Raw genomic sequence first — 24,637 nt, 5'->3', positions numbered from 1 at the left:
AACTGAAAAAACTAAACCTGAAGTTAACCTGATAACCACAAATCCTGCTCGGTAGCACAGACCCTGGATCTGTGATACTGACTGTGTTTAGTAACATACTGATGAAAGCAGCGTGGACTGACTCCAACCATCTACTGACCTCAGAGTCTCCAGTCGACAGGTTGGACTCTGCTGTAGATCAAGCAGCTCCTTCACTCCTGAGTCCTGCAGGTTGTTTCCTCTCAGATCCAGTTCTCTCAGATGAGAGGGGTTTGACCTCAGAGCTGAAGCCAGAGAAGAACAGCTGATCTCTGACAGACTGCAGCTCATCAACCTGGATAAAGAATAAAACTCTACTGTAAATTAAACTGAGTTCATGTGTGAAAATAACAGACACATATTCATGTGAAAACAGACTCATAATATGGAAGATAAATATGAAATCAGACATGTTGGACTAAAAACGAGTCCTGATTCAGTACAAATAGATTATTTGGACCCGGTCTCTGTCCTGCAGATCAGTTTAGGAAATCCAGAACTAAACTCAGTGTTTTAACAAGTAGATGAATATTTAAAATGTCACAGATTAATGAATGAATGGATTCAAGTTATGTATTAAGAGGAATTATGTTAAATTAGAATTAAATGAGATAAATTGTGTATAAATGCTGTTTTATAGATATGAGATCTACAAAAGTCAGTCAGTGAACTGACCTCAGAGTCTCCAGTCGACAGGTTGGACTCTGTAGAAAACCACACAGCTCCTTCACTCCTGAGTCCTGCAGGTCGTTGTTTAGACTCAGATCCAGTTCTCTCAGATGAGAGGGGTTTGACCTCAGAGCTGAAGCCAGAGTAGAACAGCTGATCTCTGACAGACTGCATCTCCTCAACCTGGATAAAGAAATATGAATATTAGAATGTGTCCTCCTGTTGTTGTGGATCGTCATCATGTCAACACAGACTCTCAACATGCTGCTGACCTCAGTCCAGTCTGTGACCTGAAGATAAATATCAGATCAGACATGTTGGACCATTGTTTCATTCATCAGCTTCTTCTCTGTGTGTTGGTCACTGAGCAGGTTTGTGTAATTAAACACTGTTTAAAGTAGGGATGGCTCCTGATGTCACTTCCTGTTTGTTTCTATACTTATCAACTGTCCAACGTGTTTCAATAAGAATGTGTCTTATTCTGAAAACCTGAGGAGGACGAGTGCTCGGCCTCAGTCCACATGTTATTTACTGACACTTTCTTAGTGATCAGGAGCAGGTGAGTGCAGGTGAATGGAGTTGATGAGGTGGACGTGACTGACAGGCTGGGTGAGGGACAGATGACTGAGGGACAGTGAGCAGAGCAGAACTGAGACAATTTAAATAAATAATGACCCAATAAGAAAGAAAGTCTGAAAAGTGAAGAAGGATTTAAGGACCTCAGAGTCTCCAGTCGACAGTTTGGACTCTCCAGTCCAGAACACAGCAGCTTCACTCCTGAATCCTGCAGGTTGTTGTTACTCAGATCCAGTTCTCTGAGATGAGAGGGGTTTGACCTCAGAGCTGAAGCCAGAGAAGAACAGCTGATCTCTGACAGACTGCAGCCCATCAACCTGGATAAAGAATTAAACTTAACTGTAAATTAAACTGAGTTCATGTGTGAAAATAACAGACTCATATTCATGTCAGCACAGACTCATAACATGGAAGATAAATATGAAATCAGACATGTTGGACTAAAAACGAGTCCTGATTCAGTACAAATAGATTATTTGGACCCGGTCTCTGTCCTGCAGATCAGTTTAGGAAATCCAGAACTAAACTCATTGTTTTAACAAGTAGCTGAATATTTAAAATGTCACAGATTAATTAATGAATGGATTCAAGTTATGAATGAAGAGGAATTATGTTAAATTAGAATTAAATGAGATAAATTGTGAATAAATGCTGTTTTATAGATATGAGATCTACAAAAGTCAGTCAGTGAACTGACCTCAGAGTCTCCAGTCGACAGGTTGGACTCTGTAGAAAACCACACAGCTCCTTCACTCCTGAGTCCTGCAGCTTGTTGTAGCTCAGATCCAGTTCTCTCAGATGAGAGGGGTTTGACCTCAGAGCTGAACCCAGAGAAGAACAGCTGATCTCTGTCAGACTGCACTGATACAACCTGGATAAAGAAATATGAATATTAGAATGTGTCCTCCTGTTGTTGTGGATCGTCATCATGTCAACACAGACTCTCAACATGCTGCTGACCTCAGTTCAGTCTGTGACCTGAAGATAAATATCAGATCAGACATGTTGGACCATTGTTTCATTCATCAGCTTCTTCTCTGTGTGTTGGTCACTGAGCAGGTTTGTGTAATTAAACACTGTTTAAAGTAGGGACGGCTCCTGATGTCACTTCCTGTTTGTTTCTATACTTATCAACTGTCCAACGTGTTTCAATAAGAATGTGTCTTATTTTGAAAACCTGAGGAGGACGAGTGCTCGGCCTCAGTCCACATGTTATTTACTGACACTTTCTCAGTGATCAGGAGCAGGTGAGTGCAGGTGAATGGAGTTGATGAGGTGGACGTGACTGACAGGCTGGGTGAGTGACAGATGACTGAGGGACAGTGAGCAGAGCAGAACTGAGACAATTTAAATAAATAATGACCCAATAAGAAAGAAAGTGTGAAAAGTGAAGAAGGATTTAAGGACCTCAGAGTCTCCAGTCGACAGTTTGGACTCTCCAGTCCAGAACACAGCTCCTTCACTCCTGAATCCTGCAGGTTGTTCCTACTCAGATCCAGTTCTCTCAGATGTGAGGGGTCTGACTTCAGAGCTGAGACCACGACTTCACAGTGAGTCTCTGAGAGTTCACAACCACTGAGTCTGTAATTAAAGAAAATATCAAATCTGTGAGAATTAAATCAGAAAACACAACATTCATACAAAACGTGATCATGTGACCCTCACCCTGGTAAATCCCCTCTTTGTTAAAAACTCCTCAAGAGAATCCTTTCAGATTTGGTTCAAACGTTCATTCAGACTAACAGAGGAACTCATTAGACTCAGGTGGTCAGAGGTCAGAGGTCAGAGGTCACAGAACATGTTCATGGCCTCTTGAACATGATATCTCAAGTCTGTCTTTAGGGGATTTCTTCACATTTTGACTCAAAGAGAAACTGATTAGATTTCAGTGGTCAAGGGTCAAAGGTCACAGTGACCTCATATTATTGTGAAGTCAACATGTCAGGAGCCTGAAGGGACGGACACTGCACTGGTTGGTGGTGGAGGAAAAACGCAGAGTGGGAACTCTGGTTTGACCAGGAAGAAGAATAAACTATATTTCCTGCTTCTTCAGTTCAAGGAACCGTCAGTGATTCAGTGATCGTCTCCTCACACTGTGCTGTTTGATCATATTTATATAGATATATACACTGTATATACAATAACCTCCCTTGGACCCCACATGGTCGAATGTCTGAACCCTCAACCTCCAGCACAGTGATCACATTGGATTTCACTCTCCACATCTGATCTAGTTGTTCTCATATTTACATGAGAACCAGGGGTTAATTTGTGCCGGATCCTGCCGGAACAGGATCCGGCACCTCTTTGTTTTGGCCTGCCCGTGTTCCGGGACTTATTAGACTTATTACGAGTACCTCTCGTATAGAAAAAAATATTAATACAGAGCTGCCAACTCTCACGCTTTCGGCATGTGACACACATCCAATTTCTCACGCCAAAAAAAAAAGTGATTTCTTACAAGTGGCAAATACGTCGATCGTGAAGGCAGTGTGGGCCGGCGCCAACAACGCCCACCCCCCCCCTGACCGATGTAGCGGTCGAGGTTCGCTACATCATCCAGGGCGGGGGTGGCGGCGGCGACGGCTAAAGACACACTGCCGCTGATGTCACATTTTGTAATAAATCTCTGCAACTTGTGTTTCTGCTTGCGCTGCTATATTTTGGTGCGGCTATACCCCCGACAAAATCTCACTCCAAGGTTTTTTGAAAAGTTGGCAGCTCTGTTAATATTAAAAAAATGTTAAAAAAAATTATAAAATAAAACAATAATATTCATATAATAATTTACAGAACAAATCCCATGAATTTCATATGGTTTATTAAGATAAAACGACGTCATTTGAAAGACTCGGAGATCTGTTGTTGATGCACCCCGCTTCGCAGACAAAAACTTTTGAAATTTGCCGCATCTGGGGAGCAAGCAGCAGAGAGGAACAAAGAGTTACCTGCTCAATGCAAACATGTCAAAAAGACAGTTGAATTTACTGTCCTTTTTCAAAAAGAAGGAAGAGTTGCATGACGCTTCGACACGAGTCAGAAAAGCCTCGACAAGCGGCGACAAGGGCAGTTGCAGCGAACATGTTGACGAGCAAACCCGGCTGCAGCAGGAGACTAGCGCCGCAACCGCTAGCCACCTCACCGACAGCTAGCCAAGCCAGGGCAGGAGGCCGGTGCCGCGGCAGCAGCAGGTCAGGTTGCCCGCCAGCCGGTGCGATGCATTGCAAGAATTATCAGAGGTCTCAGTCGAGCTTCAAAAACTAGACATTACCATTATTTCGGCACACAAGACAATTTGTCGGGAAATCAGGGTACTTGAGGCCATGTCGGATCGGCCAGGGCGCGGACTTTCGCAAATGAAATTTGCACTCCCAACCGTACCTCTCTGCTCACATCCACCATATCATCTTTACTCTTCCTAAATCTTGTTGGACCCCCCCTGGCTAAATTCAATCCAGTCCCGTACGTGAGGTCGTGGGTGGCCAAAGGTCACAGAACTAACACAGTCACACGCAGTAAAACCCGAAACACGGAGGAGAGGAGAATCCGGACATGGTCGTGATGTGGGGTGTTTTGGACAACTAAATATGGTGAGCATACTGTCTATTAATAGGCCGCCGTGCTAATCTTTAAATAATAATAATGGAAGATTTATGTGATTTATTGTAAGCTTTGAAATTTTATTTTGTATGTTTTACAAGTTAGATCTATGTTGAGAAATGAATTGCTGACTGTAAGTCCCACCTGTGTTGATGTGGGCATTTGCCTGTGCTGTGCAGTATAGCCTAAAATAATTGTAAATTATTCTCATAAAATGTATACCATGGATATTATTTGAAATTAAGGCTTGTAAGTCCCAGAGCATTGTCAGTGGGCATTTGCATGTTTTTTTCAGCACCGTTTTCTGTATGTGTTCCGGGACCTTGTGATTTACAAATTAAGCACTGATGAGAACAATGAGAATGTATATGTGCATCATAATAATTACTTTATCACACACACACACACACACACACACACACACACACTGATTGAACATGTTATTGATCATGTCTGGACTCACCGAGCCTGCCTGCAGTTCCTCACAGCTGGGATCAGTCTCAGTCGACCCTGGTCTGATGTGTTGAACTTCTTCAGGTCCAACTCATCCAGAACCTCCTCTGACATCTGCAGCATGTAGGCCAGAGCTGAGCAGTGGATCTCAGAGAGTTCCTCCTCTGATCTGTTCTCTGACGTCAGGAACTGTTTCATCTGCTGATGAACTGAGTGGTCGTTCATCTCAGTCAGACAGTGGAAGATGTTGATGCTTCTGTCAGGAGAAATGTTACCACTCTTCATCTCCTTCAGGTTGTTGATGACTCTCTGGATGATCTCTGGATTGTTCCCTCTCTGACCCAGCAGGCCTCCTAAGACTCTCTGGTTGGACTCCAGACTGAGGCCGTGAAGGAAGCGAACAAACAGGTCCAGATGACCATTTGTACTCCAGAGGGATTTCTTCATGGTTCTCTTCAGGAGGTCATCAAGGGAGAAGGTTCTGTCTGTGTCCTCATCTGTTCCCAAGAAGTTGTTGAGTTCTTCTGTGTTCCTCTTGGTGTAACAGTGGAACATGTAGACTGCAGCCAGAAACTCCTGAACGCTCAGATGAACAAAGCAGTAGACTGATTTCTGGAAGATCACACACTCTCTTCTGAAGATCTCAGTACAAACTCCTGAGAACACCGAGGCCTCTGTGACATTAAGACCACACCGCTCCAGGTCTTCTTGGTAGAACATGATGTTTCCTTCCTCCAGATGTTTAAGTGCCAGCCTCCCCAGCTTCAGGAGAACGTCCCTGTCAGCCTCCGTCAGCTGCTGTGGACTCGTCTCATGTCCCTCACCGTACTTGTTGTTCTTCCTCTTTGTCTGAACCAGCAGGAAATGTGAGTACAGGTCAGTCAGGGTCTTGGGCAGCTCTCCTCTCTGGTCTGTGGTCAACATGTGCTCCAGAACTGTAGCACTGATCCAGCAGAAGACTGGGATTTGACACATGATGTGGAGGCTCCTGGACGTCTTGATGTGTGAGATGATTCTGCTGCACAGCTCTTCATCACTGAACCTCCTCCTGAAGTACTCCTCCTTCTGGGCCTCAGTGAAGCCTCGTACTTCTGTGACCCTGTCAACACATGCAGGAGGGATCTGATTGGCCGCCGCAGGTCTGGAGGTTATCCAGACGAGAGCCGAGGGAAGCAGATTCCCCCGGATGAGGTTTGTCAGCAGCAGGTTGACTGATGACCTCTGTGTGACCTCAGACACAAGCTCCCTGTGGTTGAAGTCCAGAGAAGGTCTGCTTTCATCCAGGCCGTCAAAGATGAACAAAGGTTTACAGACAGCGAGCGTCTCTGCCGTGAGCTTCTGTAACTCTGGATGGAAAACATGGAGCAGCGTGAGAAGACTGTGCTGCTGGTCCTTCACCAGGTTCAGCTCCCTGAACGAAAGCACAGCCAGCAGACCCACATCCTGGTTCTCTGAACCCTCTGCCCAGTCCAGAGTGAACTTCTGCACCGAGAAGGTTTTTCCAACGCCAGCGACTCCGTTGGTCAGGACGACTCTGATGCTGCTCTGCTGGTCAGTGGAGGCTTTAAAGATGTCCTGGACCTTGATGGGAGTGTCCTGGAGGATCTTCTTCTTGGAAGCCGTCTCAAGCTGCCTCACCTCATGTTGAGTATTAACCTCTTCACTCTGTCCCTCTGTGATGTGGAGCTCAGTGTAGATCCTGTTGAGGAGGGTTCTACTTCCTGTTTCATCACTTCCTTCAGTCACATGTTCACATCTCCTCCTCAGACTGAGCTTATGTTCATCTGAAACCTCCTGCAGACCACGATCTGCTGAAAGACAAGAAACAATGTGAGAGACAGAGAATCTGAGAATCTGCTGATTGTTTTCATCAGATACAGAAAAACTACAGAAAATAAAAGCTTTTTAACTTTGTGCTTTTCTAACGATGTTAAATGTTGATGCTGTATGAAGGAACAAAATAAAACCACATGTGCTGTTGTCAGAAGTGAAGACATCAGCAGACACATGTACAGTGCTGCTCTGACCGGCTGTCTGACCTCCAGCTCCTGTTCTGGATCTTTGTCCACACTGGGGACAGGAGGAGTCTCCTGAAGAACCAGACTGGTCCCAGTATGAGGTGATGCACTGTCTGCAGAACCAGTGTCCACAGCTGGTGGAGACTGGATCCTTCAGGACGTCCTGACACGAAGCACAGCAGGACGACTGCTCCTCCTCAGAAACATGACTCCTCTTCCTCTCCCTGTGAAGACATGTCCTGAAAACTCACATGTCACAGTCACAGGTTGTCATCACTTCTGTCAAGGAGGTTTTGTTTTCACCCAGTATGTTTGTGTGCTGGTTGGTTCGTTAGTGGGATTATAAAAAACAACAGATTACCAGTGAACTTGGTGGAAGGTTGTGGTATGTGAACCAGATCGGGGGGTGGGGGGGGGGGGGGGGTCCTCTGTCACAGACATGTTCAGAGGACTGATGTTTACCAGTGTGTGGAATTTGGTGCAGATCCAAATCCAAATGAGTCTCTAGTGGATTTCAAAGTGGTTTCATAAGGAGCGTGTTGGTTCTTGGTGGAGGTCTGAGCTCTTTGAGTGATTCTGAGAGATTAGTCACCAACTTCAATGAAGCTGTGTCCTAATGCAGGGGCCACACTAGAGGAAACTAGATCCTCTTCAGAGCAGGTCCCAGTAGAAACAGTCTCTTACTCTGTGTGTGAGGGTCCAGGTTCTTTACTGAAGCATAGAGGAGGATCCATGGACCAGTCACTCTTCAGAGACAGACAGCTGGACCCTGGAGACTCTGCTCTCAGTCTGTGGTCCTGACCTCTGCAAACACAAACATGTTTTTATTCAGAACACATCATTCACTGGTTCATTCTGTGAGGATTCAGTTTGGAGCTTCACATGTTTGTAGCAGGTCTCTTACTTTGTGGTTGAGGGTCCAACTTGCTCTGAAGTGTCCTCGTCCATGTTGCACCGGCTGCGGCTCAGTTGTGGTTCAGGCCACGCTGCTCTTCTAGATATTCAAGGTCTGGTCTATTTCCTTCTGGTTCTTTGCTCAGTTTACAGCAGAACACAGTGAAATGATCTTTCACACCAGTTTCAATGTTTATCTGTTGAAAACATCACAAACACAAATATTTGCAACACTTCCTGTAGACTACCTATTTCAAAATAAAAGCACTGCAGCGTTTCTGTCGATTAAATCAATAAGTAGATGCATATGGAAGTAAATCTGTGTCATCGGGATTTGAAACCAAAAAGACATTGAATTTCTAGCACTGAATATTTATGCATGGAAATTATGTATTTGAATGTTTTTCAACGTTTAAAGTTCAACCGCAAAAAATTCAACCTCAAAAAATTCAACCTCAAAAAATTCAACTGCAACATCCGGGGATCCAAGGAGGAGCAATCGATTCCAGATTCAAGATCGGGAGCGTGCGTCAAGCAACGAGAGCGAGCGGGAGTGACCGACACCAATGCAGCTTTGACTTGTCAGCTAGCACAGTGACTAGCCATGTCCAACAATGGTGCTTCGGTGAGTGTTTAAACTCTTCTATATGCCATCGGTGTAGTTTGTTTCTGTAAGATGTAGTAATAGACAGCTGACATGTGTACATTCACGGACTTTATTGGACATAAACAAAGTGGAACTGTCATGGGAATTTCTCAATAATCAAGCACAAGTCATTACAATGTCTTTCTGGAAGTTTATTCTACATCTGCAGATGGGCATCAATGTACAAGACCATGGAATGGATCTCATACAATGAGCAATGACATACAGGAAAAGCAGCACTTTATACATCTCCAAGCCCCTCCTAGAGAGGAGATAAATGTTATCGATCAACCTCTTTCATGTTAAGCAACAGGTGACCATTATCCTGTCACCTGATCTTTCCCAGACCTTTGGAATGTAGCATCTGTTTCTCAAAATCCCTTGAGTAGTTTACAAACACAAATCCTCTGTTCTGTTAAGTGATCTGTTTGGTGACCTCGTCAGTGAGGATGTCACATAACAGTCATGAGGGCAACCCCTGACTTCTCAGGCAACATTTGTTATCTTTCGAAAACATCAATATCAATCATTGCCCTAATGAGTAGAATTTCTATCACAATCCTCCCCTTGAGCCTTAAGGGCTCAACATCCTCTAAACATCTTCAAACATCTCAGCATCCTGAAAGGGAAGTGTCCAAGATGGATGAGTTTCAGGAAGTTGAACATATTGTCCAATCATAGACTTAATTAGGGATGTAACCATAGTCTTAACACAAGGAACAATAAAACATGCCAACAACACTAATACACAAAATGAAATCAAAATAGGCATAAAAATTTAAACAATACATTTTTCCAACCTGTTACAATTAACCATGACTCCCAATCCCATCCTCCAGGAATTTGAGAGTCCTTGTTCTTCTTAATCAGTGTGTCGCCTCTCTTTGAATTTTAGAGACGTGTAGCTCCGATGATTTCCACACCCCTTTACTTGCGGGACGCACGTTCTGTCCTGAAGAATCCTCCCCTGGCTCGGGTACCCTCTTGCAATGGCTTGCATGTATCCAGGTCACATGGGATTTCTGACTAGGCATAGCACATTTTTGTGTCTGAGGACGAAGATAAGTTACTCAAAAACATTCCCTCTGAATCCATACATCAGCTGGTCAGAAACAACTCCCCAGGTCAAAGGTCACACCCAAAAGTTACGGAGTAAATAAGATAACTGTCAGGAGGACTATCTGAGAATGACTAAGAGTCCAAAAGGCAGGCATCATCAATCCAAGCCTGTCATTATGTTTTAAGCACACATACCAACATGTTTTAGTCTAATGAATACACGACATAACCCCCCTTCGAGACTAAACAGAGTCTCGAAATAATCAAAAGAATAAAACATACAGGCATATGATCATCACAAAAACAACAAACCGTCTACAGCATAATTTTAACAACACAGCAACAGTTATAGAGTTTTTAGGAGTGAGAGTGAAAAACCTGTCAGGCAGCTATCTTTCCTTAAATATCCATCAAACCAACTAGACAGGAAAATTCTCTCACGACCCCTCTGCCCAGGCGGCCATACATCGTACTCCATGCTATTGAAATGAGGAATTTTAGCAAAGTGTTTAAGGAAATTACTTTAAGCAAATACATATGGAACTCTCAGCAAATAATAAACAAAACAATGTCCAAGGTCAGCCTGGTTATCCCATTGGAGCTTCCCAATGGACCTTTCCCTGCCTAACACCACTATCCTTAACCATCACGGAAAAGAAAACATCTGAGGTCCCAGTGTATTAACTCAATAATAGAAAACATCATTTTTCGTAGTAATTAACACACAAAGAATATAATTCACTTTTAATATCACTCATGCAATATATAAGACATAAGAATGTATAACACTGCAGTTTCTCAGCAGCATTGACTCTCTGTTGTAGTATTGATGACATGTTGAATCTGGAGATTTTATCTTTGTTCAGAGTCCTTCAGTCCATCAGTATTTTCATGCCTGAAGTGTCTGAGTCCATTCAACACATCAGAGTCCCTGAACATCAATCCCCTCTACCGGCCATGGTCTTTCAATTTTAGCCCAGCGTTCATGCCATTTTTCTGATATCTTTGCAATGCCTTTAACTAAAGGATTATTTTTCTGTACTACATCAACAGGAGTAATTACTTTTGGACTTTTGGTCTCCTTTTTACCCATAGTAGCAGCTTCCTTTTGCTCCCTTATTGTAAATTTTAAAAGTAATTGCTAAGATTTAAAGCTACTTAAAGTTTTTTTTTTACTCCTCCCCCCTTTTAGGAATTGATTAATCAAGAAATCAATCAAGCACTCAACAGCTCAACAAATTAATCAATTCATAAATCACGTAGTGATCACACTGAAAATACCTCCTCACGTTTCTACTACCTCCTCCTTGCTCCAATAGGGTTGTTCACACACAGACACACACAAACACACACTCATTCTCATCCAACAGCTCAAGAGCTCATTCACACCCCGAGCATGCTTTTTGCCGCTATTTCTCTACTTCTATTAAAATTTGTGCTACCTTTATGAGATGTAGATATTATTCGATGAGAGGCTTCACCAGACACTCTTTAAAGCTGCGCTTACAAATGGTGTGCCATTATCACTGGATATCTTTCTTGGAATTCCCCACCGAGGAATGAGTTCCCCGAGCAGCGTCTTTGCCACTGCTGAAGAATCCTGTTTCGATGTGGGGAAAGCCTCCACCCATTTGGAAAACATGTCAACCACAACAAGACAGTACTTCTTTCCCTCGCTTTGTGTTAGCTCGATAAAATCCATCTGTAAATGATCAAATGGTTCGTCCCGTGCTGGATACCTCTACCTATGTTGTTTGTAGCACAAATCACACATTTCTGACAGAATTTTTTTTTTTTCTGAGACGCGGGACTCGAACCCCGTCTTTGACGCGAGACTTAACTCCGTCTTTGACGCGAGACTTTAACTCCGTCTTTGACGCGAGACTTTAACTCCGTCTTTGACGCGAGACTTTAACTCCGTCTTTGACGCGAGACTTTAACTCCGTCTTTGACGCGAGACTTTAACTCCGTCTTTGACGCGAGACTTTAACTCCGTCTTTGACGCGAGACTTTAACTCCATCTTTGTTTAATCTCACAATGATTAATAGCCTTCCTAATCATCTGCTCTGTGTCCAACATTAATTTACATGGTGTGTGTGTGTCAGTGTTCTTACGATACTGCTGTGAGGGATGAAATTCCCTCTCCACGTTTGCCACACCTGGATCCGTATCTGTCCCCAGCTCCGCCGCCAGTCAATCGCACTGTGTGCGCTGATTCATAGGACACTCTCTCGACCAATGCCCCATTTTTTTCCGCAATTAAAGCAAGCCTCAGTTCTTCCTCGTCCTCTTCCCCTCCATCGACCTCTCCCTCTCCCTCTCCCGCGGACTTGTAGGGCTGTCTTCCCCCTCCGCTGCAGGGAGGTCGAGGTCTGGGTAGAGTTGAGAGACGGCTGGAACTGCCGCTTGCGCCATCTGCACCGGTTGCGGCTGAGCATTTGGCAGGCCACCGTGCAGCACCGCTGCCGGCTGTGATCGTCCCCGTGGCGGAGCTGAGTCGAGATCCGGATCCAAGCGGAGAAACTGAGACTTGGAAATAATATCAGTCCCTACCTTCTGTTTTTTATCTCTGATATTTGCCTCTGTTACCCAACATTCATATGCGGGCCAGTTCGGTACAAATACTTTTTCATTCTTTTTCCTTTTTTGTTTATTTTATCTATATTTATCTATTTTTTAATTTGAATTTTGATTTGAGATTATTTTCTTTTCCTTTTTAGCTTTAATAAACCCAATTATATCTCGTATTTAGTTACTTTTCCTAAATAGGAGGTTTTTTAGAAAACCTCTTCTCCCCTTTTTTTTTTTTTTTAAATACCCTTAGTGCATCATAATACTTTTAGAGAAATATCATTCAAATCTCTAGACACACTCTTCTCTCTAGTAATACGCCTCTAGGTATTAAATACTTGGAAATGCTATTACTTATTTTATGATAACAGTTATTTTATCATGAACTCGACGTCAGAGCTCAAACTTAAAGGTGTGTTTAAATAAATAAACACTCCATACATTTATAAATACCTTGTTAAACCCGTTAACATTTGGACCTTTTTCCTGAAAGGTTCCTTCCTGGAGCGCTCCTGGATCCTACACCGATTTTGTAACTCAAAACCTTGCCATGCAAACACGTCTGTTCCTCACTAAATGAGTGGATCTCTTTACCCTTGACCTTTTTCTAAAGATCTAAAACCAGAATTTACTTGCCAGAAAGAAAACTGTAGCTTGTCGTACTCGGTTCGCTTGATCACTTCAGTGAGAGGGCTCTCCTTCTCTTCAGCATCCAGTCCCCACTTCTCCAAACTGTTTAGGGAGGTTGAGGTAAGAGTCTTTTAGACTCTTTTGTGCACTATTACCTTCAGCTTTGAGATCCAGAATGTCCTCTCACATCAGTGATCCTGCCAACAACAGCCAAATTGTCATGGGAATTTCTCAATAATCAAGCACAAGTCATTACAATGTCTTTCTGGAAGTTTATTCTACATCTGCAGATGGGCATCAATGTACAAGACCATGGAATGGATCTCATACAATGAGCAATGACATACAGGAAAAGCAGCACTTTATACATCTCCAAGCCCCTCCTAGAGAGGAGATAAATGTTATCGATCAACCTCTTTCATGTTAAGCAACAGGTGACCATTATCCTGTCACCTGATCTTTCCCAGACCTTTGGAATGTAGCATCTGTTTCTCAAAATCCCTTGAGTAGTTTACAAACACAAATCCTCTGTTCTGTTAAGTGATTTGTTTGGTGACCTCGTCAGTGAGGATGTCACATAACAGTCATGAGGGCAACCCCTGACTTCTCAGGCAACATTTGTTATCTTTCGAAAACATCAATATCAATCATTGCCCTAATGAGTAGAATTTCTATCACAGAACTTAAACGAGATGACGCTCTGATTTTTTTTTCCCGAACGGGCCAGTGACTGGCATGGGTAACGCCAGGATTTCAATTTTGGATGGGCCACTATTTAATAGGAAAAATAATACTTATTATATGATCCCTGCCTGACTTGTTTGTGTTTATCTGCTGTAGACGAGCTTTAACAGCGCGGTGCGCCGCTCTCTCTCCCGTTAAAAGTGAATGTCGCTCACCCAGCTCTCTCTCTCTCTCTCTCTCCACTGTCTCTCTCTCCTGTTACTACATGTGTTAAACCAAATGCACGAAAAGCCAAATCAAATCAGAAATACGTAGACCACTTCTTTTTAACTCGCATACATATTTATTTTCATCAATGCTGCCTACCACACAATCAAATCCGAACATCCCTTCCTCTCTTTGGAAAAGACGGTCGCTCGGTGTCGACGTCGGGACACAATATTGCTCTGATGTTTTATGTCGAAGGTGAGTTAGCTTCAGCGTTGTCAGAGCTTTCAAAGCGTCTTGGTGTAACGTGTCTCCCACATACCTGGGACACCGTTCTCCACCGGCGGCGTGAGGGCGGAGGACGGGCACGGCTGGGCTGGGGAACTTTATTTTGAAAGGTTTCCCGGCCCTGTCAGCTGTTTTAAGACACGTCACACCAAGACGCTTTGACAGCTCTGACAACGCTGAAGCTACAGCCGAAACAGTAAGGACAGGGCCGGTCTTTCCTACAGGCGACATAGGCGGTTGCCTAGGGAGCCACTCAGAGGGGGGCGCCAAAAACTGCGCCGAGCCAAAAAATAAAAATATATATATATTTTTATTTTTTGATTCGGCGCAATATTGTGTCCCGACGTCGACACCGGCTGCGGCTCAGTTGTGGTTCAGGCCACGCTGCTCTTCTAGATATTCAAGGTCTGGTCTGTTTCCTTCTGGTTCTGCGCTCAGTTTACAGCAGAACACAGTGAAATGATCTTTCACACCAGTTTCAATGTTTATCTGTTGAAAACATCACAAACACAAATATTTGCAACACTTCCTGTTCATACTTCATAAGTGTACCTGGTACCAGAGTACCCTAGGCCGAAGATCAATGATCGATTTTGTGATCGTGTCATCTGATCTGAGGCCGCATGTTTTGGACACTCGGGTAAAGAGAGGGGCGGAACTGTCAACCGACCACCATCTGGTTGTGAGTTGGATCAGGGAATGGGGGAAATTTCCGGATAGACCTGGTAAGCCCAAACGAGTAGTGCGGGTGAACTGGGAACGTCTGGAGGAGGCCCCCGTCCTAGGTATCTTCAACTCACACCTCCGGCGGAGTTTTTCTGGCATTCCTGTGGAGGTTGGGGACATTGAGCCGGAGTGGGCAGTGTTCAAAGCCTCCATTGCTGAAGCTGCGGCGGCTAGCTGTGGCCTCAGGGTCTTAGGTTCCTCAAGGGGCGGTAACCCTCGGACACCGTGGTGGACACCGGTGGTCAGGGAAGCCGTCCGATTGAAGAAGGAGGCCTTCCGGGATATGATATCCTGGAGGACTCCTGACTCGGTTGCAGGGTACCGACAGGCCCGAAGGGCTGCAGCTGCTGCCGTGTCGGAGGCTAAGCAGCGGGTGTGGGAGAAGTTCGGAGAGGTCATGGAGAAGGACTTTCGGTCGGCACCAAAGTGTTTCTGGAAGACTATCCGGCACCTCAGGAGGGGGAAACGGGGAACCATCCAAGCTGTGTACAGTAAGGATGGGACTCTGTTGACCTCAACTGAGGAGGTCGTCGGACGTTGGAAGGAACACTTTGAGGAACTCCTGAATCCGAATAACACGCCCTCTATGTTGGAGGCAGAGCTCGAGGTTGATGGTGTTTCGTCGTCAATTTCCCTGGTGGAGGTCACTGAGGTAGTCAAACATCTCCGCAGTGGCAAAGCCCCAGGGATTGATGAGATCCAGCCAGAAATGCTAAAGGCTCTGGGTGTTGAGGGGCTGTCATGGTTGACACGCCTATTCAACATCGCGTGGGAGTCGGGTACAGTGCCAAAGGAGTGGCAAACCGGGGTGGTGGTTCCCCTGTTCAAAAAGGGGGACCAGAGAGTGTGTACCAATTATCGGGGTATCACACTTCTCAGCCTCCCTGGTAAAGTCTACTCCAAGGTGCTGGAAAGGAGGGTTCGGCCGATCGTCGAACCTCAGATTGAAGAGGAACAATGCGGTTTTCGCCCCGGACGTGGAACTACGGACCAGCTCTTCACTCTCGCAAGGATCCTGGAGGGGGCCTGGGAGTATGCCCATCCGGTCCACTTGTGTTTTGTGGATCTGGAGAAGGCGTATGACCGGGTCCCCCGGGAGAAACTGTGGGAGGTGCTGCGGGAGTATGGGGTAAGGGGGTCTCTCCTCAGGGCCATCCAATCCCTGTACTCCCAAAGCGAGAGCTGTGTTCGGGTCCTCGGCAGCCAGTCAGTTTCGTTCTCAGTGGGTGCTGGTCTCCGCCAGGGCTGCGCCTTGTCACCAATCCTGTTTGTGATATACATGGACAGGATATCGAGGCGTAGTCGTGGTGGGGAGGGGTTGCAGTTCGGTGGTCTGAGGATCTCGTCACTGCTTTTTGCAGATGACGTGGTCCTCATTGGATCATCGGCTTGTGACCTTCAGCACTCACTGGATCGGCTGGCGGCCGAGTGTGAAGCGGCTGGGATGAGGATCAGCACCGCTAAATCTGAGGCCATGACTCTTAGCAGGAAACCGATGGATTGCTTACTCCGGGTAGGAAATGAGTCCTTAGCCCAAGTGAAGGAGTTCAAGTACCTCGGGGTCTTGTTCGCGAGTGAGGGTACTATGGAGCGTGAGATTGGCCGGAGAATCGGAGCAGCGGGGGCGGTATTGCGTTCGCTTTACCGCACCGTTGTAACGAAAAGAGAGCTGAGCCGCAAGGCAAAGCTCTCGATCTACCGGTCGATCTTCGTTCCTATCCTCACCTATGGTCATGAGGGCTGGGTGATGACCGAAAGGACGAGATCGCGGGTACAAGCGGCCGAGATGAGTTTTCTCAGAAGGGTGGCTGGCGTCTCCCTTAGAGATAGGGTGAGAAGCTCAGTCATCCGTGAGGGACTCGGATTAGAGCCGCTGCTCCTTTACTTAGAAAGGAGTCAGCTGAGGTGGTTCGGGCATCTGGTAAGGATGCCCACTGGGCGCCTCCCTTGGGAGGTGTTTCAGGCACGTCCAGTGGGGAGGAGACCTCGGGGAAGACCCAGGACTAGGTGGAGAGATTATATCTCAACACTGGCCTGGGAACGCCTCGGGATCCCCCCGTCAGAGCTGGTCAATGTGGCCCGGGAAAGGGAAGTCTGGGGCCCCCTGCTTGAGCTGCTCCCCCCGCGACCCGACCCCGGATAAGCGGATGACGATGAGATGAGACTTCCTGTAGCCTACCTATTTCAAAATAAAAGCACTGCAGCGTTTCTGTCGATTAAATCAATAAGTAGATGCAGGGCTTCATAGTCTCTCTCTCTCTCTCTCTCTCTCTCTCTCTCTCTATCTATCTCGCTCTAAGGTAAGCGAATTGCGTCACTTCCGGTTTTCCTGAGCTCACAGGAATCAGGACAAACAAGTTCAAGAACCGCACCCAAAAATTCCCAGCAAGGACACACACACACACACACACACACACACACACACACACACGCACACACAGGTGACTGTAACGTATGATTGTGAAAACACGTTGTGTTATTAAACACTTGATGAACAGATGAAGATAAAAAGTGAAGCTGTGAGTTAACTCTGTTAATTAGTCCTTTGAAGGCTCTTTGATCCAGACCTGCTGTTCACATCTGTCTCTGGATCCAGTGAAAAACACTGACAGTGAAATAATATGAATGAATAATATAAATGTTCCTGAACACTCACCAGCCTCAGACTTCACGTCTCCTCCGTCTGCTCCTTGAAGTTAGAATGAGTCTGAACACTATCACTTTCTCTGGAGGCTCCTCCCCCTCTGCAGGTACTGGAAATCACATGACTCTGTGTGTGTGTGTGTGTGTGTGTGTGCTCTGTGCATTCTACCTTTTTAAAAATGCATATTCAAGATGACAATGCTGATTTTCATAACTCTGAATAACATCTTTTGTTTTGTTTATTTAATTGTTTTTCTGGTGTCAGAATTAATTTGCGAGGGAGAGAAAGAAAGAATCAACGCTACGAATGGAAACTGAGTTTTCAGCAGATGAATCCCTCTGAGGTGTTGAAGCAGAACTGATGAGGGGCTGATTGATGCTTTTATTTTGGGGGGGGGGGGGGGGGAGTAGTCATTCCAGCTGTGCACGTGAGGCTGCGTGTAGATCCTCTCGTGTCAGGGACAAAAGCAGGTGAAGTCAGGTGAGCTGCAGAGAGAGGAATGTCTCCACACTGGTTTTCTCTAGAAAGATCATTTCTTCTGGATCGTGGACGAGATGAATCACGGGAACATTCAGCCTCGCTGCTGGTTCACTGTCACACTGCAGTAAAGTGAGCCGTCATCTAGGAAGCCAGCCGCCACCGGGTGGTTTTTTTTGCACGTCTACTTGTGGCTATACGGTAAAACAGCATGGTTGGCTGAAACGGCCTAAAATTACTACAAATACAACTTTATTTTTTATTTTTTTATTTTTTTAATCATCATGGCGTATCTGCTCTTGTCAATTATCATGTATTGTTAGTGCAAATTAAAGGGCAAGTCTGTAACAAAAAAGAAAAAGTGTACATAATGTAACCATATTTGGATGCTGATTAAAAATATTTCTTGAGAGGTTATAAGTGACATCGAGTGGATCCTGTTCATGGTGTCTCTGACTATGCTGATACACATTTTTGTGTATTTTTACTGTATAATAACCGTAAAGCCACAAGTAGACGCCGGCTCACTTTACTGTCACGTTCAGATCGGGTCGGTCTCCTGCTTCTCTTCTTCCTCATCTCTCCTTCATCTGGGGACGTTTTTATTTCCATCTTCAGCTTCTTCACTCCACTTTGCTTTTAGCTTGACTTTAAAACACTAATGACATATTCAAAGAGACCGAGCAGGAGAAGTGACCACGAAGAAGAGCTTGTTCAGGGCCGACTCTCCGTTCTCAGCCATGTGGCGCCCCCTGCTGGTCGTTGCCTTACACACATCTGTTGTCTCTCTCCGCGGTACCAGTGCTTTTATTCAGATTTAATTTTCTAAGGGGGAAGATGATGACGTCAGAGTAAATAAGAAACGAGTCTATTTGAAAACGCAATAAATATTGTGTATTTACATAATGGAATATGTGAATCATAGTTATTGATCTATTTTGATGTTGTAATATAGGAAAGAGAGATGGTGAAGAGCTGAACATTGAGCAGACTCTGGATCTGTGACCTCATGAGGGTGAAGGAGCTGAAATGAGCTGATTGGCTCAGCAGCCTGTCAATCAGTTTACATAAGAGCTCCACCCCCTACAGGTCATACATATTCTATTAGAGAAGTGTGTGTGTATGTGTGTGTGTGTGTGTGTGTGCACTTAACAAAGACAGGAGGGGGGGTGGCATGAAAAGAAGAAAGATGACAACACGTTGATCATCAGTTATAATCTTTATTGATCCTCTGAGTGGACGACAACGTTCAACACATACTACACATCTTCATCCTCTTCATCACAGTGAACTGTCGGGTCAGCTCAGGTCAAAGGTCAAACACGTCTTTAAACAGCAGCTCCCGCTCAACACAGGAAGTAGATTCATAAAAAAACAAAACACTAAGGAACATCCAATCAGAACAGTCGATCAACACACCATTAACAAATGAGCTGAACCAGAAAGAAAAGTCCATCACTCATGTGCTCACCTCGTCTGGAGGAAAGAGCTTCAACTTTATTTCAGAAAGAAAAGTTTATAAAGGGTTTTGTGAATTATAACCCAAAGTTCAAAAGAATAGTGACGTTCAAAATAAAACTTAGAGCCTCTCAAACCGACAGGGAAACAGACCAGAGCGTTAGAGTTGAACAGTTTACTGGAAAAGATTCTGCAGGTCAAATAAACAACGTTTCCTCAGACATGTGAAACAAATACAGTCATTTCACTCCTGCACTCACTAGTAATAATAAAAAATAATAACAGTATTAACATCAAACAGGGTCGTGTCAAAAAAGAAAAACAAACACAGTGAAAGCCGCTCATCTTTTAGCCGTCGCTACTTCTCTAAATGAAATCCATCGTAACATTCCGAGTCCCTGCCGATGTGTTTTCTATCTGTTGCTCTAGCATCATTAGAATATGTTTGCTGCTCTATTTTATCTGGGGGATGAAACTGTCTCTGAGCTGGTGCTGCCGGCCCGGATGCTGCGGTACCGTCAGCCAGACGGCAGCAGGAGAACAGTTCATGTCTGGGGTGATGGAGGTCTTTAATGATCTGGATGCTCTTCTTCCTGCACCACCGGGTGTAGAGGTCCTCTATGGATGATGACCTCTACACGTGATGCAGCCAGTCAGGATGCTCTCTGTGGTGCACCTGAATCCTGGAGTCCATGTGGAGCCTCCACAGCCTGCGGAGGAAGAGGAGCCTCTGCCTGGCCGTCCTCCTGATGGAGTCTGTGTGGTGGGTCCAGGTCATCACTGGTGACAAAGTTGTTCTCTATCATATATGATGATAGGCCTCGCTTTGTCGGAGTGCACAATGCAAAATAAAGAAGAATAAATAACAAGATAGAAAAAAGAGCAGAGCTGTGTGAGAGCTCAAGACACGGCAGCCTTCCTTCTTTGGAACTTTAAGATCATAAACAAACATCTACACAGAATGTGGTTCTACACACATGGAGACACACTGAGGGACAAAGGTGGACAATAATAAAGACAAACTTAAACACACTGTATGTGACTCTTTATAGAGGGTTTATATATTCTGCTTGTGTTGTGTCATTTCAATAAAACATGTGAATAAAGACAATCGGGGCAGGAAGGTTGCTGGTTTGAATCCGGTTCAGATGGGGTCTTCCTGTGTGGAGTCTGCATGTTCTCCCCGTGTTTTCTCCAGGTGCTCCGGCTTCATCTCACAAACACATGCAGATTAGGGGTTGTGTAGATTGGAGACTACACACAAGCTGCTGCTGCTTCAGCCTCTGGATCCTCAGGACACAGCTCAGCCTCCGTCCACACACACTGTCCTCTTCACACTGTCCTCTTCACACTATCCTCCACCAGGTCCCCTCCCACCTGTTGAGAGAAGAAGACATCAGTGTCACAGAGACTCACTTCATCAGCTGTGAGTCAGTGATGCAGCTCATCCAGTAGAAAGAGCAGCAGGGACTTCAGTCCTGTTCAGAGGTGGAGCAGCTTCCTCTCTGCTTCATGTTCACGTGTTGGAATGAACACGCTAAGAGCTCAGTGTGTGTCCTCTGCATGTCAAAGTGCAGAGTGGACACCTGAGAGGTGGATTTACTGCTGTTACAGGTGAAGACATGTTTCACTGTGTGTTGATGAACATCTGCTTCTGACAAACTGGGACCAGAGGAGACAGATGGACCTCAGCAGAGGTTCTGCTCTGTATAAAGAGCTCCTGGTTACCATGTGATGAGGAGAGGCTTCAGTCCCACTGATCTCAGAGCTGTGACAAAGATCCACCTGATCAGTTCTTCACTGATGAAGTGAGAGGACAAACTGTCTCAGATCAGATGAAGACGACACCGTCTCTGTCCCTCGTGTGAGGCTGTCAGCTGTGGTCCAGCTTGTGTAAGTTACAGCGCCCCCTGGTGGCATCTGGTCAAAATATATTACGTGACCACGACATAATAACGTGTGAACGAGATAAATAACTCGAGACCACGAGATCTGAATCTGTTGTTTACTAACAAGACGAGTGGAAGACAAGAAGACACACACTGTCTCACTGACTCTGAGGACACTCACTTTCTCTGAGGACACACACTGTCTCACTGTCTCTGAGGACACACACTGTCTCACTGTCTCTGAGGACACACACTGTCTCACTGTCTCTGAGGACACACATTGTCTCTGAGGACACACACTGTCTCACTGTCTCTGAGGACACACACTGTCTCACTGTCTCTGAGGACACACACTGTCTCACTGTCTCTGAGGACACACATTGTCTCTGAGGACACACACTGTCTCAGTGTCTCTGAGGACACACACTGTCTCACTGACTCTGAGGACACACACTGACTCACTGTCTCTGAGGACACACACTATTTCACTGTCTCTGAGGACACACACATGGACCTGTCTCCAGGAAGCTGAGGTCATCTGGTGTTTTGGGGACAGGATGAGTCTGGAGACATTGAGATGTTCTGGGTGAGTTAGAGATCAACTGAACCAACCAGACGTTGATTTAAACTTCCCTTATCCGTCCCTTTAAGGAGAGTGAGCACCACACAACAGTGTAGAGTCACTGTGGTCAGTGGGCGGAGCTTCTATACTGGTTGATCTCCAACTGAACCTGGAGCAGGTTAGCTGTTCATCAGAAGTTACCATGGTGATTGACCTGGTTAAGAAGTGGACGAGCTTCGTAGAACTGAAAAAACTAAACCTGAAGTTAACCTGATAACCACAAATCCTGCTCGGTAGCACAGACCCTGGATCTGTGATACTGACTGTGTTTAGTAACATACTGATGAAAGCAGCGTGGACTGACTCCAACCATCTACTGACCTCAGAGTCTCCAGTCGACAGGTTGGACTCTGCTGTAGATCAAGCAGCTCCTTCACTCCTGAGTCCTGCAGGTTGTTTCCTCTCAGATCCAGTTCTCTCAGATGAGAGGGGTTTGACCTCAGAGCTGAAGCCAGAGAAGAACAGCTGATCTCTGACAGACTGCAGCTCATCAACCTGGATAAAGAATAAAACTCTACTGTAAATTAAACTGAGTTCATGTGTGAAAATAACAGACACATATTCATGTGAAAACAGACTCATAATATGGAAGATAAATATGAAATCAGACATGTTGGACTAAAAACGAGTCCTGATTCAGTACAAATAGATTATTTGGACCCGGTCTCTGTCCTGCAGATCAGTTTAGGAAATCCAGAACTAAACTCAGTGTTTTAACAAGTAGATGAATATTTAAAATGTCACAGATTAATGAATGAATGGATTCAAGTTATGTATTAAGAGGAATTATGTTAAATTAGAATTAAATGAGATAAATTGTGTATAAATGCTGTTTTATAGATATGAGATCTACAAAAGTCAGTCAGTGAACTGACCTCAGAGTCTCCAGTCGACAGGTTGGACTCTGTAGAAAACCACACAGCTCCTTCACTCCTGAGTCCTGCAGGTCGTTGTTTAGACTCAGATCCAGTTCTCTCAGATGAGAGGGGTTTGACCTCAGAGCTGAAGCCAGAGTAGAACAGCTGATCTCTGACAGACTGCATCTCCTCAACCTGGATAAAGAAATATGAATATTAGAATGTGTCCTCCTGTTGTTGTGGATCGTCATCATGTCAACACAGACTCTCAACATGCTGCTGACCTCAGTCCAGTCTGTGACCTGAAGATAAATATCAGATCAGACATGTTGGACCATTGTTTCATTCATCAGCTTCTTCTCTGTGTGTTGGTCACTGAGCAGGTTTGTGTAATTAAACACTGTTTAAAGTAGGGATGGCTCCTGATGTCACTTCCTGTTTGTTTCTATACTTATCAACTGTCCAACGTGTTTCAATAAGAATGTGTCTTATTCTGAAAACCTGAGGAGGACGAGTGCTCGGCCTCAGTCCACATGTTATTTACTGACACTTTCTTAGTGATCAGGAGCAGGTGAGTGCAGGTGAATGGAGTTGATGAGGTGGACGTGACTGACAGGCTGGGTGAGGGACAGATGACTGAGGGACAGTGAGCAGAGCAGAACTGAGACAATTTAAATAAATAATGACCCAATAAGAAAGAAAGTCTGAAAAGTGAAGAAGGATTTAAGGACCTCAGAGTCTCCAGTCGACAGTTTGGACTCTCCAGTCCAGAACACAGCAGCTTCACTCCTGAATCCTGCAGGTTGTTGTTACTCAGATCCAGTTCTCTGAGATGAGAGGGGTTTGACCTCAGAGCTGAAGCCAGAGAAGAACAGCTGATCTCTGACAGACTGCAGCCCATCAACCTGGATAAAGAATTAAACTTAACTGTAAATTAAACTGAGTTCATGTGTGAAAATAACAGACTCATATTCATGTCAGCACAGACTCATAACATGGAAGATAAATATGAAATCAGACATGTTGGACTAAAAACGAGTCCTGATTCAGTACAAATAGATTATTTGGACCCGGTCTCTGTCCTGCAGATCAGTTTAGGAAATCCAGAACTAAACTCATTGTTTTAACAAGTAGCTGAATATTTAAAATGTCACAGATTAATTAATGAATGGATTCAAGTTATGAATGAAGAGGAATTATGTTAAATTAGAATTAAATGAGATAAATTGTGAATAAATGCTGTTTTATAGATATGAGATCTACAAAAGTCAGTCAGTGAACTGACCTCAGAGTCTCCAGTCGACAGGTTGGACTCTGTAGAAAACCACACAGCTCCTTCACTCCTGAGTCCTGCAGCTTGTTGTAGCTCAGATCCAGTTCTCTCAGATGAGAGGGGTTTGACCTCAGAGCTGAACCCAGAGAAGAACAGCTGATCTCTGTCAGACTGCACTGATACAACCTGGATAAAGAAATATGAATATTAGAATGTGTCCTCCTGTTGTTGTGGATCGTCATCATGTCAACACAGACTCTCAACATGCTGCTGACCTCAGTTCAGTCTGTGACCTGAAGATAAATATCAGATCAGACATGTTGGACCATTGTTTCATTCATCAGCTTCTTCTCTGTGTGTTGGTCACTGAGCAGGTT

General features: G+C 44.8%; 1 protein-coding gene across 8 annotated transcripts in view; it reads right to left on the bottom strand.

Annotated features, from left to right (window-relative positions):
* Positions 1 to 24,637, bottom strand: part of LOC128458825 (NACHT, LRR and PYD domains-containing protein 12) — a 70,653-nt gene that overhangs the window by 30,635 nt on the left and 15,381 nt on the right. For 2 of the 8 annotated variants that reach the window (XM_053443830.1, XM_053443829.1), the window contains exons 7-11: positions 24,273 to 24,446; positions 23,719 to 23,892; positions 1,407 to 1,580; positions 694 to 870; positions 140 to 313 (exon numbers count right to left, since the gene is read on the bottom strand). In XM_053443830.1, coding sequence (XP_053299805.1) covers positions 140 to 313; positions 694 to 870; positions 1,407 to 1,580; positions 23,719 to 23,892; positions 24,273 to 24,446 — 873 coding nt within the window. Of the gene's footprint in view, positions 1 to 139; positions 314 to 693; positions 871 to 1,406; positions 1,581 to 19,367; positions 20,997 to 22,451; positions 22,626 to 23,005; positions 23,183 to 23,718; positions 23,893 to 24,272; positions 24,447 to 24,637 lie in introns of those variants that run through there. The other 6 variants (XM_053443831.1, XM_053443832.1, XM_053443835.1 and 3 more) reach the window with 6 other exon arrangements.

This window comes from Pleuronectes platessa, chromosome 16 (assembly GCF_947347685.1).
Source record: "Pleuronectes platessa chromosome 16, fPlePla1.1, whole genome shotgun sequence".
Taxonomy (NCBI): domain Eukaryota; kingdom Metazoa; phylum Chordata; class Actinopteri; order Pleuronectiformes; family Pleuronectidae; genus Pleuronectes; species Pleuronectes platessa.
The sequence above is the reverse complement of the archived record's forward strand: the minus strand, read 5'-3'. Positions and strand labels throughout refer to the sequence as shown.